The sequence below is a fragment of the Perca flavescens genome, chromosome 12, assembly GCF_004354835.1.
Source record: "Perca flavescens isolate YP-PL-M2 chromosome 12, PFLA_1.0, whole genome shotgun sequence".
In the NCBI taxonomy this organism is placed as follows: domain Eukaryota; kingdom Metazoa; phylum Chordata; class Actinopteri; order Perciformes; family Percidae; genus Perca; species Perca flavescens.
Window position 1 is genome coordinate 14039647 of NC_041342.1, and position 16167 is coordinate 14055813.

A 16167-nucleotide genomic window follows, 5' to 3' on the forward strand; every position below is an offset into this window, starting at 1 on the left:
ACTATTTCTAGAGTTTAGAAAGGAGATAAAGTTATTTGTTTGCAATATATGTAATGTAATAAGTTGTGTTCTGTTCTGACAAATGTTACATATTTGGGGTCTTATAACCCCATGTAGGCTAGGCACTTGTGGCATATGGACAAATCAAGACAGTGGGTCAGATTTTAATACAGATGGTATATTCTGAATCACGGACAACAACGATGCCTGTCATAATGTGTCTGGATTTGTTTTGAGTTTTGACACGAGAGGCAGATGCTGAATGCCAAACTGTTCACTCACCGCTGAGCCATTTGGCATCTGGATCATGGATGTGAAGGTCTGGACCAAAAACATCCTCTATAGTCACTTTCTTCTTAAGGGCGAGGCTGTCATCTTCCCCTGTCAAGTGCATCACCAGAAGATAAACAAACATGCGTGAATTGAATGTGACGTACAGCAGCTCAAATGTGTAGCTGCAAATGTCTGGATGTGGGGGTTCTTGAAGTAAACTTAAAATGGTCCTTGAGTCTTGTGAGATTAATTAGCATTTCAAGCAACTGAGTTTGCTAGTTTCAGAGGAAAAACTGAAGCAAACCCTTTGACCTTTTTGTCAGCGTGCTGCTTTGCTCAGGGAGCCTCATACCAGAGACTGTCATCATCTCACTATATTATACTCTTCTTGTCTCTCGAGATAGCACCTCCAAGAACAATTCCCCACTATAGAAAGAACAATTTAGAACAAGGTACAAACAAGAAAGAGGCCTCTGGTATTGCACTATTGATCTGAGAGCATCAGTTCACATCTGCCTGCTTTGTTTTTCAGCAGCAGGGGAGACGACTCCTTCCATCCACAAAACTCCAAATGAGATCTGAAGCTGACAGCTGAACTGTAGGTGGAGCAGACAACAGGGGTACACAAGAGAGTTAGTGAGGATATGGAAAAAGAGAGTGTGTGTGAGCCCTATAACTGTCTCCTACCACACCTTTACTCAGTCAGGAAACAACCTTCAGACACAAGTTGTCACGATGGTTGACAGCCTAGTGTTACTGCACAAAACGTACGTTGACAGATTTTTCAGCAGGCTACACGTTGTGACTGAGCAGTGAGATCTGAGTGTGTAAATACCATGTCAGACATTGTAAAGTGTTTATTGCCTTGAAACTTCGAAGAAATCCTGGCAAGAAGCTGCAGAGTGAGATGAGAAAGCTAATTTCTAACACAAGGCAAATGGTATCTCTGATGCTGTGCCAATCTGACAAATGGCTGGAGCTATTACTGCATAATCATCTCCATTTAACAGGCCTGAATGGGAAAATTACACATTAAAAGGCCCATTAGCTGGTGAGGCGGTGACCCCACCCCTGTGTAAAACCGGTACACAATTATAAACTGGAGAAAGCATATCATCTGTAAAACCTTGCCCCCTGATACAAGGTTATCAAATAAAATAGCTGCCTGTGAGAGAAAAAGCAGAAGAAGAGATAAAAGAGGTTTCGGGCCCCATCTTGCACACGGCGCAAAGTCCGACGCAAGTGTCTTTGCTAGTTTAAGACTGACGCAGTTGTCAATTTCCTGTCCAGTGCCCACGTTGTTTAAATAGCAAATGCACATGTGCCCATCTTACAGGGAGGTGTGTTCAGGTGAATTCTTGGCGTATTGCTATCTTGAGGCAGCGGGAAGTGATGGCGCCATTGACCAACAAAAACCTGGTCTAAAGTCAATAGCACAGCGTTTCATTGTTATTTTAACAGCAAATTTGTAAAAAAGGCTCGTGCACAGCCCGCACACACTATGCTTGTTACACACACACAGGGAAGCACAGCAGCACACAAACATGCAAAAGATTACAAATAAAAATATTACCGTGCAAATCCGCCATCATAATAGCAATGCGCCAAGGTACAAACACACCTGGCTTTTAAAGGGAATGGGAGATGACACTGATTGGTATATTGCATGTTACGCCCAAAACACACCTATGAATTAAAGAAGACACTAAGTACAACCCTTTTGAACCATGCGCCTGGCGCACCGACCTTTTTTTCCGCCGATAAACTAGCAAAAGTGGATTTGGACACGTCCTAAACGCACCTGTGCCATGCGCTTCACGCAGTGCGCTTAGGTCGTTAAAATATGGCCCTTCATCTGAGTTGTGTTCACATTATGGCTTGAACTGCTGTGAATATTGTTCATTTTTGGTAGTTTATTAGCAGGAAAGCTAAAGAAATCTTCACAGATGTACTTGTGGCAACAGTTGTGGCCATGTGATCCATTCTTGTGAACACAATATCTCAGAAACTCAAGGACTCAAGGATGAACTGATTATATTTTGGTGGTCAAAGGTCAAGGTAACTGTGACCTCACAAAACACATTTTGGGCCATAACTCAAGCATTCATACACTAGTTATGACAAGGTCTCACACAAATGACTAATAGGGTAAAATGTTCAATTGGAGATTTTATACCCAAAAGGTCAAAGGTCAATTTTACCGTGAAATCATAATGTTCTGCAAAAACACTTTTTTGGCCATTATTCAACACCTTAACACGTGAACAGATGGAGAGATTGTGGCTATATTTTACATTTGGTCAGATACTGAATTGGTGACACTAATCTTGGGTGCCTAGCTTGAAACTGTAGTGATTGCATAGATCTTCTGTGCTGCTGCTTTTAAGATGTGTGTGAAGCATCCACATTTCTCCAAAAACTACATTTAATACCTTTTATTAAATTCCTTTAAAGTCTTCACTGAAACAGATTATATAAGTCAGGGCAGATATGGATGTAAACTGCAACTTGACTAGTTGGCAGAGGCATACAAGAGGTGGTAATTCTATTTTTTAGTAAGTTATTTCTCTGCAAGATTGTGAAATAGGGTATTTTTCAACATTTTAGCCATTTCCTCTAATATGCACGCTCTAACATATGGCCAATTGTATCCACTGATTTTCACACCTGTATATTGATCCATCCATCCATCACATGGATTTCCAATTTCTAAACATTTTTTTCAATTAAAATAATAACTTAAGAGGATTGTTGAAAGGTATCTGTGGTTTCTGAGTTTCATCTGTGGTGTGACATGTTTTGCTGTTCTCAATTCAAAGCCAGAGTTGTGTGTAGAATATATGTATACTGAGGCAGAGAACAGTAACTGTGAGGGAGTGAATATTGAGTGTGTCAATATCATCTGTTTGTTTGTGTTCCGATTTCAATGAAATTCAGTGAAATGTCAATATGGATCCAGGATTTCTTTCGTGCAAGATTGCAAAACAGGGCATTTTCCAATGAATATAAAATGCTAACACTGACACACTGCATTCTGCAAACCTATTACCAAACAAGGCCTTCGATGATTTTGGATGATTTAGCAAAACCCTAGCTTACGTTCAATGACAAAATTTTTACATGAAATGCACACAATTTTAATTTAATTTAATTCTCGCTTTCCATAATATACACATGCCAACTACAGTATGGTTAAGGTTAGGGAAAGATTATTATTGTGGCAAACAAATTTCAGTATCTTGCATGAAAGTCAGACATCGGATGTCCATGCATCAGCCAGACCTCCTATTCCTTACATTTTGCCGTGCTACATGAAGGACACACATTTGATGTAAATTGTGGGGTGCAAAATTGTCCAGTATGAACAGAATATTCAAAATACCGGGCTGTTACTTTCATGCAGATCCAGATACAAATTACAAATTTTCTTTGCATTATCTACTAATAAAACAGTCAGTTAAGAGGATTGTGCATCCTTAGTGTTGTGTGTGTGTGTGTGTGTGTGTGTGTGTGTGTGTGTGTGTGTGTGTGTGTGTGTGTGTTTGTGTGTGTATTGTACATACGAGGGGTCAGCAGGATGACGGAGGTGACAATCAGGGAACAGATGATGAGGATGACCAGAAGGGCGATGGCTATTCCTTTCCAGTTCCTCTGCGGCGGAGCACTGCCCACCAGGTCCTGAAAAACAATATTAAACATTACATTACATTGCAGCACACACAAAAGAGCAAACATATAAACTTTGAAGCATTTAGGTAACAATGATTTGTCACCACAGGCTGGTTCTACTGTTGAAACTGGGTTTTATTTCATAATGGACACACAGCGTTTCAGAGATGATCTTATCATACACAAGGCAGATGTATTTTGTACTGTCACAGTTGGAGCCAAAGACTGGCCAGAGGACAGCTCATTCTCTGTCAAACAGATGCTGACAGCTCAGCCACTTGTGTGCAGTAACACTGCATCCACCAACTGCTCCCCGCTGCTTGAACACAAAGAGTCCCTGCAGCTTTGCCTGATAGTTCTAGAGGAGCTACAACTTCAACGCAAACACAACATGCAAAATAATGAGCTGCTCTCCTCACAGAGCCCAGCAGATGGTAGATGGCTAATCAGCGCTGTCCAAAACACATATACTGCAAAAATCCACAGGACATACAAAACATTTTAAGTGCGGGAGGCAGCAATCCGGTGGCCTCTGAAGACCAATACTCCGACACACAGATCTTAAACTATTTTGATCTAGAAGACCATTTCTGGGGTTTTTCCTGTGTGATTTAACAGATGGGCTTTGTACAAAAACACACTATCATCTACTCCTTGACATACTGTGTCCATTAAAAAGCAACCGGAACAGGCAGTTTTCTGGAATAACTAGATGTAAGGTAACCTCATGAACTAGAACTCCAGACACTCCATCCAGACTCTTGAATGGTTAAGGTCAGAAATCAGAGTTTCTTGTTAATGATCTCTGACTATGCGCATGCACAGACACACACATTTGCACATTAATCACTCTAGTCACAGTCAGTGAGGAAAGTGAGCAGCTCCAGCCACCCGTATCAGTCCAGCTGTTGATATCCTTGTTACGAATTAGACCCGGCCTCTGTCTGCCCACAGTGAGTGGTTATACAATATGAACCAGCTCAGTGAACCATCTGCAAGTTAATGAGGGGCGTGTGCATACACGTGAGAGTAAAACAGAAGACTCAACGCTAAGGCAGAGATGATGCTTTTTATATCTTTCAAGACTTTAAATTAATGCAATAAAAGTTACTTTCCATTGAAATGTTTAAAGCATACCTGTGTGTCTCTGCACAGTTTGTCTTACAGTGAAGCAAATCAATACTGAAGGCAGTGAGTACACAGAAGAAGAAAAAACAACATACGCTGATTTATTGCTGCAGAGGTAAGGGTTTTCACGATAAGGTGTATACTGGATTCATAAGATATTAATGTCCCTGAAAGACATGCTGTTGAAGTTACCTTTCATGTCAACGATCACTTCAGACCTCTGGCCCGAGCCAGATATAAAACAATGTGAGGCTTTTACACGCATGCAGATAACGCCCTTGTTTCTGCATCTGCTTACTTGTTTTATGTATATCTGCACTGAAAATGGCAAAGTGTTTAGTGCAGGCAGGTGATTTGAATGCAGCCAAGTCCGATATCCAGTTGAGTGCGGCCTGTACCTGATGGAGATTTCTAAATGTGACAGCTGGATCTACGCCACATAACAGAGGAAAAGTGTCCCTCAGCAGAATATTTCCAGACACTTTGATGCCAGCCTGGGAGGCGTATGAGTACATATTTAGTTCCAGTCATTTTATTTCTACCCACAACAAATTCAGCATGCTCATTGTACTTTAGCTCGAGGTACAATCATTTCAGACTACTTTTTGAATCTTAAATACATCTCCCACCGGCCCTGTGGGCTAATTCAGGCTGTGAAAATGTAGGATGCAGACGACTTGACGAGCAGGAGCAGCTTCCCTCCAGTGCTTGGCATTTCTGTAAACAGACACCCAATTATTCAATCAGAGGTCAGAGAGCTTTTCCACAATTCAAATCAATAGACAATCAAATGCTGTTGGACATTTGCCTTTTTCACTGTAAAGTCCTCAATAAAACAGCATTCAGTTGAAATGGATACGGCCATTAACCTTCACTGTCAATAATCCTTGGATACATAACACAGACTTGAGAAAGATGGGATCGATGTTAATCGTACATCCTGTGACAAGTCGAGCGGTAATCAACAGAGCTGTCAGGACAGCTGGCCCTGCTATTTAAACCACCCATTTAATTTACAAAAGCTAGAGTACAACATTAAAACAACGCATCAGGAGTTTTTTTAGGAAAAATAATTCACTGATATTCAGATATGTTTATTACCTTATTTGCCTAATTTCATTTCTGGTGTTACATGAAGATGTTTCCAAATGAAGTCACAGTTCAAAATATAAAACTGTCCTGTAGGTTACACTGCTTAATCTCCAAGAGAGTTTTGAGAATAGTTTCCATATACAAGCAAAATGGCTGCAGATTACTTTCTCCATTGACCCTTTCTCTGCTGAATCAGACTGTTTAAAACCAGTGGCAGATAGAGGTGGTTGAACTGTCTGGGGTCAGTGTATGAACTAGTCCATACAACGTGTTGTCCGACCATGTCTGAAATCAAAAGCTGTTCCAAACGACCTTACTGGTGGGAGGCCACCATGGAAAGGGGGGGGAGACACAATATAGTTTAAATGGGGATAATGGAGCACATTCTCTTCTCAAAGGCATTCTGTGTTCACATTTAAATTAACAGAAATAGTTTTGTCAAGAATAAAAAAGAGAGCTGGAGAGACATTACATTATGGTTATCCATCCATCCATCCATCTTCGTCCGCTTATCCGGTGTCGGGTCGCGGGGGGAGCAGCTCCAGCAGGGGACCCCAAACTTCCCTTTCCCGAGCAACATTAACCAGCTCCGACTGGGGGATCCCGAGGCGTTCCCAGGCCAGGTTGGAGATATAATCCCTCCACCTAGTCCTGGGTCTTCCCGAGGCCTCCTCCCAGCTGGACGTGCCTGGAACACCCCCCTAGGGGGCGCCCAGGGGCATCCTTACCAGATGCCCGAACCACCTCAACTGGCTCCTTTCGACGCAAAGGAGCAGCGGCTCTCTCCGAGCTCCTCACGGATGACTGAGCTTCTCACCCCTATCTCTAAGGGAGACGCCAGCCACCCTCCTGAGGAAACCCATTTCGCCGCTTGTACCCTGGATCTCGTTCTTTCGGTCATGACCCAGCCTTCATGACCATAGGTGAGGGTAGGAACGAAAACTGACCGGTAGATCGAGAGCTTTGCCTTCTGGCTCAGCTCTCTTTTCGTCACAACGGTGCGATAGATTGAATGCAATACCGCACCCCGCGCCCGATTCTCCGACCAATCTCCCGCTCCATTGTCCCCTCACTCGCGAACAAAACCCCAAGGTACTTGAACTCCTTCACTTGGGGTAAGGACTCATTCCCTACCTGGAGAAGGCATTCCATCGGTTTCCTGCTGAGAACCATGGCCTCCGATTTAGAGGTGCTGATCCTCATCCCAACCGCTTCACACTCGGTTGCGAACCGATCCAGTGAGTGCTGAAGGTCGCAGGCCGATGATGCCATCAGGACCACATCATCTGCAAAGAGCAGCGATGAGATCCCCAGCCCACCAAACTGCAACCCCTCCCCACCCCGACTACGCCTCGATATCCTGTCCATAAATATTACAAACAGGATTGGTGACAAAAGCGCAGCCCTGGCGGAGGCCAACCCTCACCTGAAACGAGTCCGACTTACTACCGAGAACCCGGACACAGCTCTCACTTTGGTCATACAGAGATTGGATGGCCCTGAGTAGAGACCCCCTCACCCCATACTCCCGCAGCACCTCCCACAGTATCTCCCGGGGACCCGGTCATACGCCTTCTCCAAATCCACAAAACACATGTAGACCCGGTTGGGCATACTCCCAGGCTCCCTCCAGGATCCTTGAGAGTGAAGAGCTGGTCCGTTGTTCCACGACCAGGACGGAATCCGCATTGTTCCTCCTCAACCCGAGGTTCGACTATCGGCCGAACCCTCCTTTCCAGCACCTTGGAGTAGACTTTACCAGGGAGGCTGAGAAGTGTGATACCCCTATAATTGGCACACACCCTCTGGTCCCCCTTTTAAAAAGAGGAACCACCACCCCAGTCTGCCACTCCTTTGGCACCGTCCCAGACTTCCACGCAATGTTGAAGAGGCGTGTCAACCAGGACAGCCCCTCCACACCCAGAGCCTTGAGCATTTCTGGACGGATCTCATCAATCCCGGGGCTTTGCCACTGTGTAGTTGTTTGACTACATCAGTGACTTCCGCCTGGGAAATCGGCGACAATCCCCGTTATCCTCCAGCTCTGCCTCTAACATAGAGGGCGATTAGTCGGATTCAGGAGTTCCTCAAAGTGCTCCTTCCACCGCCCCTATTACCTCCTCAGTGGAGGTCAACAGTGTCCCATCCTTACTGTACACAGCTTGGATGGTTCCCCCCCCCCTCCTGAGGTGGCGAACAGTTTTCCAGAAACACTTTGGTGCCGACCGAAAGTCCTTCTCCATGTCTTCTCCAAACTTCTCCCACACCCGCTGCTTTGCCTCTTTCACGGCAGAGGCTGCAGCCCTTCGGCCCTTCGGTACCCTGCAACCGCCTCCGGAGTCCTCCGAGATAACATATCCCGGAAGGACTCCTTCTTCAGTCGGACGGCTTCCCTGACCACTGGTGTCCACCACGGTGTTCGTGGGTTACCGCCCCTTGAGGCACCTAAGATCCTAAGACCACAGCTCCTCGCCGCAGCTTCAGCAATGGAAACTTTGAACATTGTCCACTCGGGTTCAATGCCCCCAGCCTCCACAGGGATGCACGAAAAGCTCCGCCCGGAGGTGTGAGTTGAAAGTCTGTCGGACAGGGGCCTCCTCCAGACGTTCCCAATTTACCCGCACTACACGTTTGGCTTACCAGGTCTGTCCAGAGTCTTCCCCCACTCCCTGACCCAACTCACCACCAGATGGTGATCGGTTGACAGCTCTGCCCCTCTCTTCACCCGAGTGTCCAAAACATACGGCCTCAGATCAGATGAAACGATTATGAAATCGATCATTGACCTTCGGCCTAGGGTGCTCTGGTACCAGGTACACTTATGAGCATCCCTATGTTCGAACATGGTGTTCATTATAGACAATCCATGACTAGCACAGAAGTCCAACAACAAACAACCACTCTGGTTTAGATCAGGGAGGCCGTTCCTCCCAATCACGCCTCCAGGTGTCTCCATCATTGCCCACGTGCGTTGAAGTCCCCAGCAGAACAATGGAGTCCCCCACTGGAGCCCCATGCAGGACTCCAGTCAAGGTCTCCAAGAAGGCCGAATACTCCGAACTCCTGTTTGGTGCATATGCACAAACAACAGTCAGAGTTTTCCCCACCACAACCCGCAGGCGTAGGGAGGCGACCCTCTCGTCCACCGGGTAAACTCCAACACAGCGGGCGCCAGCCGGGGCTTGTGAGTATCCCCACACCCGCCCGGCGCCTCACACCCTGGGCAACTCCGGAGAAGAAAAGAGTCCAACCCCTATCCAGGAGTATGGTTCCAGAACCGAGACTGTGCGTAGAGGTAAGCCCCACCAGATCTAACCGGTAGCGCTCCACCTCCCGCACCAGTTCCGGCTCCTTCCCCCACAGAGAGGTGACGTTCCACGTCCCCAGAGCCAGCGTCTGCCGCCCGGGTCTGGTCCGTCGAGGCCCCTGACCTTCACTGCCACCCATGTTATGGATTACCACTAAATACTTGCTATTGTTCCAGTCAAACAAATCAGCACCAACCATTTCCCATGGTATGCTTGGAAATTCAGTTAACAGTGGTGTTTCTCTGTTTTTCTGTTGTTTCTTTTGCACACATGTAAGCACACCAAGATCCCCAGCATGCAGAAGGTAAGGATAACATGGTCCGGTTTTGCTAAATTTGTCAGGCCTTTAATATAGTACAACGTGTGAAACAGAGAATGAGTATCTCATCATTCTCATCTTAGTCTTGTCCAAGTTCTTCGATCCCAGAAGGGATACCAGAGGTCAATTTTTATGTGAAACACGATGCCAATCTGGAAGTCTGAGAATTGCGCACATGGCAATGTGATGAATAAAGCTTCCATTTTGTTGTAGCCTATCTCTGTTCAGTGTTGTTGAAGCATAGACACCTGGTTTTGTTGTGTCATCCTCTTGTTTATGGAGCATTTCAGCTCTCAGTCCATACAACCAGGTATCAGCTGAGACTATTGTTTGTAACCTGGGACTGTAAAATCCCAAACCTGGTGGTTGGCTCAATTCTCATTTGATATTGTTGTGAATTTCTAGGTCCACATGTTCTTTGCACTTTCTCAACAAAACAAAACTTACACTTTCTATATTATGTGAGTTTTTTTGTTTTGCCTACATGATTAAACATCCTCAGAAGCCTTTTCACCCCACTCACATCAGTGGGATCCTGCTTGTTGGTGACAGCTCTTACCTCGTCAATGATCCGTACCAGAAACTTGACAGAGGTTTTGGAGAATTCACACATTCACCTTCCAGCATCACACCTGCTTGTTCCAGCCGTTTTAACACTGCCATCAATTGTCCTGAGCCTTATGAGTCACTGTATGGAGAGATCTGGCAAACTACTCCGTCTTGGCTTTCCTGTAGCTCAGACATTCTCTTTTGGAAATGTTTTGATTCAGCAGAGGTGCCAAATCAGTCTTTTAAAGCAATATCTCCCAAATGGAGTAATGCATATGGTAAGCAGACACACTTGTGAAGGGGATTTGCCAAAATGGCAAATTTGCATCCAGTTTTGAGAAAACTTTGGCACCCTCAAGTTGTCCAAGAGTGTGCTCCACTGATGGAAGCACATGTCTCTCTCTTTTGACTTTTGTATCATCAGGTTTTGGTACTGGAACCGTTTATGCACACCAGTCTGTTAGGCACCTCCACTTCGGAAATCACTCCAAGCTCTTCCATGCATGCCATAGTTCTCTCTTGACTTTTTGTAGGAGAGTAATGAGCCACGTCCAGGAGTTGATGGAGAAAATGGCTTAGCTTTAGCTCAATTTAATAATCCTCTTTAAATTTACCAATGCCATTGAATAGTTTTGGAAACTGCTGTTTGACAGACTCTATGGAGTTCATGGACAAGGTCTCCACTCTTGCTACTAATCCAGACAATTGCTGAACGGCTGAGTGAAGCTTTTGTACACATACACACATTTCACCACAATTCTGCTGACTGTCCTCACTGTAGCTATGAAGTTTCATCTTTATAGGCTTCAACTTTGGCTTGATACTTTCTTTCTGGCTACACAGTTACATTTGCTCCTGTATCTACTTTGAGCTCCCCCAGTCGTGGTCATACAGTGAAAATACTGTCAATGTTTGTGTAAACTAATATTTGTGGATAATTTGCTCTGCTTTAAAACACATGCAATTCAACCAGAAGACTCACTGATTCTAAAAAGAGCTGAATGCAAAGCAAGAACCAAATAACTAGAAATGGTGTGTTGTGTGTACTTGTATGTGCAATGGTGGAATAAGTACTCAGACCTTTTGCTTGAGTAAAAGTACCAATAAAACAGTTTAGAAATACTCTGTTACAAGTAAACGTCCTTCATTTAAGATTTTACTTGAATACAATTTCAAAAGTATTAGCAGTAAAATGTACCTACCAGATGTAAATGCACTCCTTATGCAGAATCACCCATTTGAGACATATATACATCATTTCATTGTATTATATAATTAAAAATCATTATAATTATTGACGCATTCATGTGTGAGCATCACTTATATGTCTAATTGATTCTAACTACTTGCTGGGTAGCTTCATCTATAATCCAAAACATTTGTTGATTACATTTTGTATTATTAATGTGAATCTGCAAGGTTACTAGTAACTTTGTCTATATCCTTGACGTTACACTTCTGGGATGGCTCCAGTGTCGCAGGAAATTCCGCCGGATGTATGTATTTTCCATTTCCTTCCGCTTTCTTTGTGTTGGAATTTTAAATTTGGTGGATTATTGAGGACTATTTTTGTCTGCTCCTCAGATCTATTCATGGTCAATTGAGACAGCTAGCTAGACACTCTGTCCAATCTGAGTTCTCTCTTGCACAACTATTTTGCAGCGGCTCTGGGCGGAGCTTAGCACCGCCCATGGCGATTCTGATTGGTTTAAAGAAATGCCATTAAACCAGAGCATGTTTTCCTCCCATCCCCGAATGCTATGTGGAGTCAGTACATTATTTCTCTCCCTACCACTGTGTGCATATCTGCATGTATTTTATTGTCTAGACCAAGGAGTGAAAGACTATAATTTGACACCATTTTCAGGCTAAATGTGATCATTTTAATGTAGCCTATAGACTTCTGCCTTAAAATCACAGACTGGCTTGGTAAAGAAAAGGTAAAGGTAATAATTTTTGAATAGTGAGAGCCATATGTGAAAAGCTTTTATGATGAAACACCCCATTACTTTCAGTACCATCTTTCAGAATCTCCACTGGTTAAACCTCCTTATAAACTAGCATCTGCAGTACATAGATTTAGGTAGAAGCATCTTTCTTTTCATTATTATTATTCTTTATTATTATTATTCATTATTATTCTTTATCTATTGTCTCTCTTGTAAGAAACGAGGGACCAAGTGTGTGCGGATCCAGGCAAAACTACTCAGGTGCCAGACATAAAATGCTTCACTGCGGGGCACAAAGGAGGTCTGCACACTGTTAGGCTCCAAATAAATTGCCTTGAAAAAAGAAAAAAAGTGAAATAAACTGCTTATTTGGAGCCTAACATTGTGCAGGCCTTTCTTTGTGCCCTCTCTTGTTACAGACCCAACAACATTCTCCCATGCTGAATCCATGTATTCAAAACAACACTTCCTCATACCTAAACAGCAGGTCAATTTTCAAAGACTCACAAAACGACACATACGACGGTTCTATTTACTACCGCACAGTGTCGGTTTAATCATGTGACCATCAACATGTGACTGTTCTATTTAACGTAACCGGTGCAGTTTTATACACTTAGTAAACAATTAGCTAACAAAAATGTATCCCATGTGGTCGTTTTCTGGGTGAGGATGGGCTGATTCAAAACGTATAATTAAATACATTTATTTTAAAAAGTACTGTTCTCTTATACAATCCACTGTTATTTAAGTGCCTTAATTCTGATTGCTTAATCCTTGCAGACTGCTTTATCCTTTTGTGCAATGTGGATCATTTCGCCCACCTACTCAACAACAAATGCTATATTATACATACTCAGCCTGAAATCAGTCACGAAATGAAATGAAATGTATGGAAACCATCAACATCTCCAGAGACAGAGACATCTAACTTCAGATCAGTTGATTTCCCTGATGTTCGACGTGTTAAAGTAACAAACTAAGCAGCTGTAAACTTATTTATTCCCTGGATGTTGACCTTTCTAAAGAGCTCTTAACAAGGCAAAAGTGTGCGAAAAAGGAAATCTTGACCTTTGGCAGCATTTTCAGACATGCTGAGATATTACTGGCTGTCTGCATTAAGCCATCTATTTCTGTTAGTCTGCTGTGTGAAGAGCTGGCATGCATGCCATACAGCTGATAACAATAAAAGCTGCATCAATAAATGAGAACCGGAGCAATTTCCACCCTCTTCTCTACAGACTCCATATCTAAACAAACCCTGTGCATTTCGGCAATGACGACTCTAAAGGGTAGAAAATCCCATGAGGGGAAGTAACAATTTTTTTTTTTATCTATTTGTTGCTATTTTCATTCTATTTCACAACAAAGGGGCTATAAGAACAAAATATATTTTAAAGGTGAAGCATCCCTACCCCCACAGCACACGAACACGCACATGCACACACACACACACAAACAATGCTGAAGTGTGAAATGGATCTTTCCTGATCTCTGAGCACCTGGTTTCCAAGGGAACCAAGAGAGTCATTTGAGTCAGATTTGCAGTGAAGATGGTGCTGCCTGCTGTACAGTACAGTGGGGACTAATATTACTGCTGAGTGTCATGTTGGAAATGTGAGCGGGCGCTTACGGAATTAACTAACAAATATGACATGAAGGAATATAGACATTGAAAGCAAGCTTCAACTGTCTAAAGACATTGGACACTGGATATGCGATATATCGCTCCACTGTAATGTAGTCGCTGTCGGAGTACGAGTCATACTCGAGAGTGAAGTAGTAGCCTTTGGACATGGGGGTAAACTTTTCCTCATCAGCAGGAACAGCATCAATAAATCATGGGCATTCATGAGTGAGATTAAGAATTTATGCCAGCTGGCTTTTGGTCCGTGGATAGTAGGGCATTAGACTGTCTCTTTCTATTCAGCCTGTCTTTGTCCACTTTGGAAAATATGGAGTGTGAGGTTTACACTCAACTGAGGCGAGACAAAGAAAACAAAATGTTGTTTAGATGAAATATTGTCATAAGAGATCATCTCTGATAAACCTCTACAAACTATGGAGTGTAAACCAAATCACATCACATACATCAATACATATGACTTTTAAAAAAATTTAAATTTACTTAATATTGTGGCATATATTCTTTGTAACAGCCAATTGCCGAATTGAAGAAAACGGAAAAAGCAGAAGAGAGCAGAGTTTAGCTGCTATAACCTTGAGAATAATGGACGACCGCTCCATGGCTCTACAGCCGCCCCCATATCACACAGCAATCCTTCCTATCTTCCCATTGTTAACATAAAACTATGGATTAGTGCAGCTTTCAACATGTACCTCCTTAAAACGTGTATATACTTATTTGAATAAATAGTAGTAATACTAGTAGTAGTGGTAGTGGTTGGAGCAGTAGTGGTAGCAATAGGATTACAAGTGGCACCACTGATATAATGGTAAGGTAAGTAAGAAGAAGTGCATTATGTTGTTCTTTCACAACAAGTCAAAATAATATTAAATGATTTAGACCGCTGCCTTTTATACCATTATTTGATTTCACCTGGGAACAAATTATTTATTATCTGAAGAATTGCTTCTTCTCTTCCATGGCTCAGACACTTAAATTCTTCCAGTCAGCTACAGTAATCTGTATGCCGACAATGTTAAATTAAATTACACCCATTATGTGTCTCATTTAAAAATACCATAAGTGCCGCACTCGTCTTATAGTCAGAGAGGATACATTACCAGACTGGAGGGGGAGGCGCTCCAAGGGATCTATTGTATACCTTTTCAGTCTGTGTGTGTGTTATGTGTGTGTGTGTGTGTGTGTGTGTGTATGCTTGTCTGTATGTGTGTACTCGTCTACATTTGGCTTAGAACCAAGTGACAATCTTTAACATAGAGCTGGATGTTTTTTAGTAAGACTTAAAACAGGTACATTTATGCATAAAAGTGGACATATAACAATGTACAAACTGACAGAAATCTATAAAAATATAGATGGATAGATAGATTTTTATTGATCCCAAAAAATAGGAAATAACGGTTTTGCAGCAGCAAAATATCAGACACACAGCACACATACAGAGTATACATTAAATAATAGAAAACAATATACATGAAATAATAATTGAATACAACACGAGCAATATTTATGGAACACACAACATTTAAAAACACACACGACATATAACAACGTAAAGTACAAAATATATAACTGCAAATATAGTAGTGCCAAAGCCAAAAGTAAGTTAATAGTAATGTAACAAGACTAAGAGGCTAATTCACAAAAAAACTGTGCTGTTTTCATAGCCACTAAACCTGCACAAATAAGACAAAAAGAAACAATATAATTCTTAAAGGGTGAAATGCACCCCTAACTGCACTGCAGAGTAAAAAGCCTCTCAGTGTGTTTAAATTAGGTAATATATGCAAAGGCCTACGTTTGCATTAGCAAATTTGGCATTAGCATCTTAAGAGAGTTGCTGGTAACTGAAGCTCATTCATAACACCAACAGCACTAACAGACTAAATTAAATCCCAAATACGGTTTCTCTCGGCCATGCTAAAATTCCTTGCCGGAAGTTTGGAGGAATACCCCTGCACCTCCTCGGTCAGGACCTCCAGCTTGCGGTCTGAAAATGTCATTTTTCTTTTTCTCTCGGCCATTGTTCTGCCTACTGTGTTCTTGGCGCAAAGGACACATTTCAGCCTGTTCTCATGAACCATTCACTCAAAAAGTTACGAAAAGTTAAGCACTGTAATTCATAAGCATTCCACGTTTAAGAAAAAATCTGTATTCACTACATTGATGGCCGCTGTATAAGAACGTGACTGGCGGCGAAGGGAGCAGGTCGGGGTGGATAGGTTGGACTTT

General features: G+C 42.8%; 1 protein-coding gene across 2 annotated transcripts in view; it reads right to left on the reverse strand.

Annotated features, from left to right (window-relative positions):
* LOC114565297 (dipeptidyl aminopeptidase-like protein 6) overlaps positions 1-16167 on the reverse strand; it is a 74387-nt gene that overhangs the window by 22672 nt on the left and 35548 nt on the right. For both annotated transcript variants that reach the window (XM_028593251.1, XM_028593252.1), the window contains exons 2-3: positions 3837-3951; positions 283-381 (exon numbers count right to left, since the gene is read on the reverse strand). In XM_028593251.1, coding sequence (XP_028449052.1) covers positions 283-381; positions 3837-3951 — 214 coding nt within the window. The remainder of the gene's footprint in view (positions 1-282; positions 382-3836; positions 3952-16167) is intronic.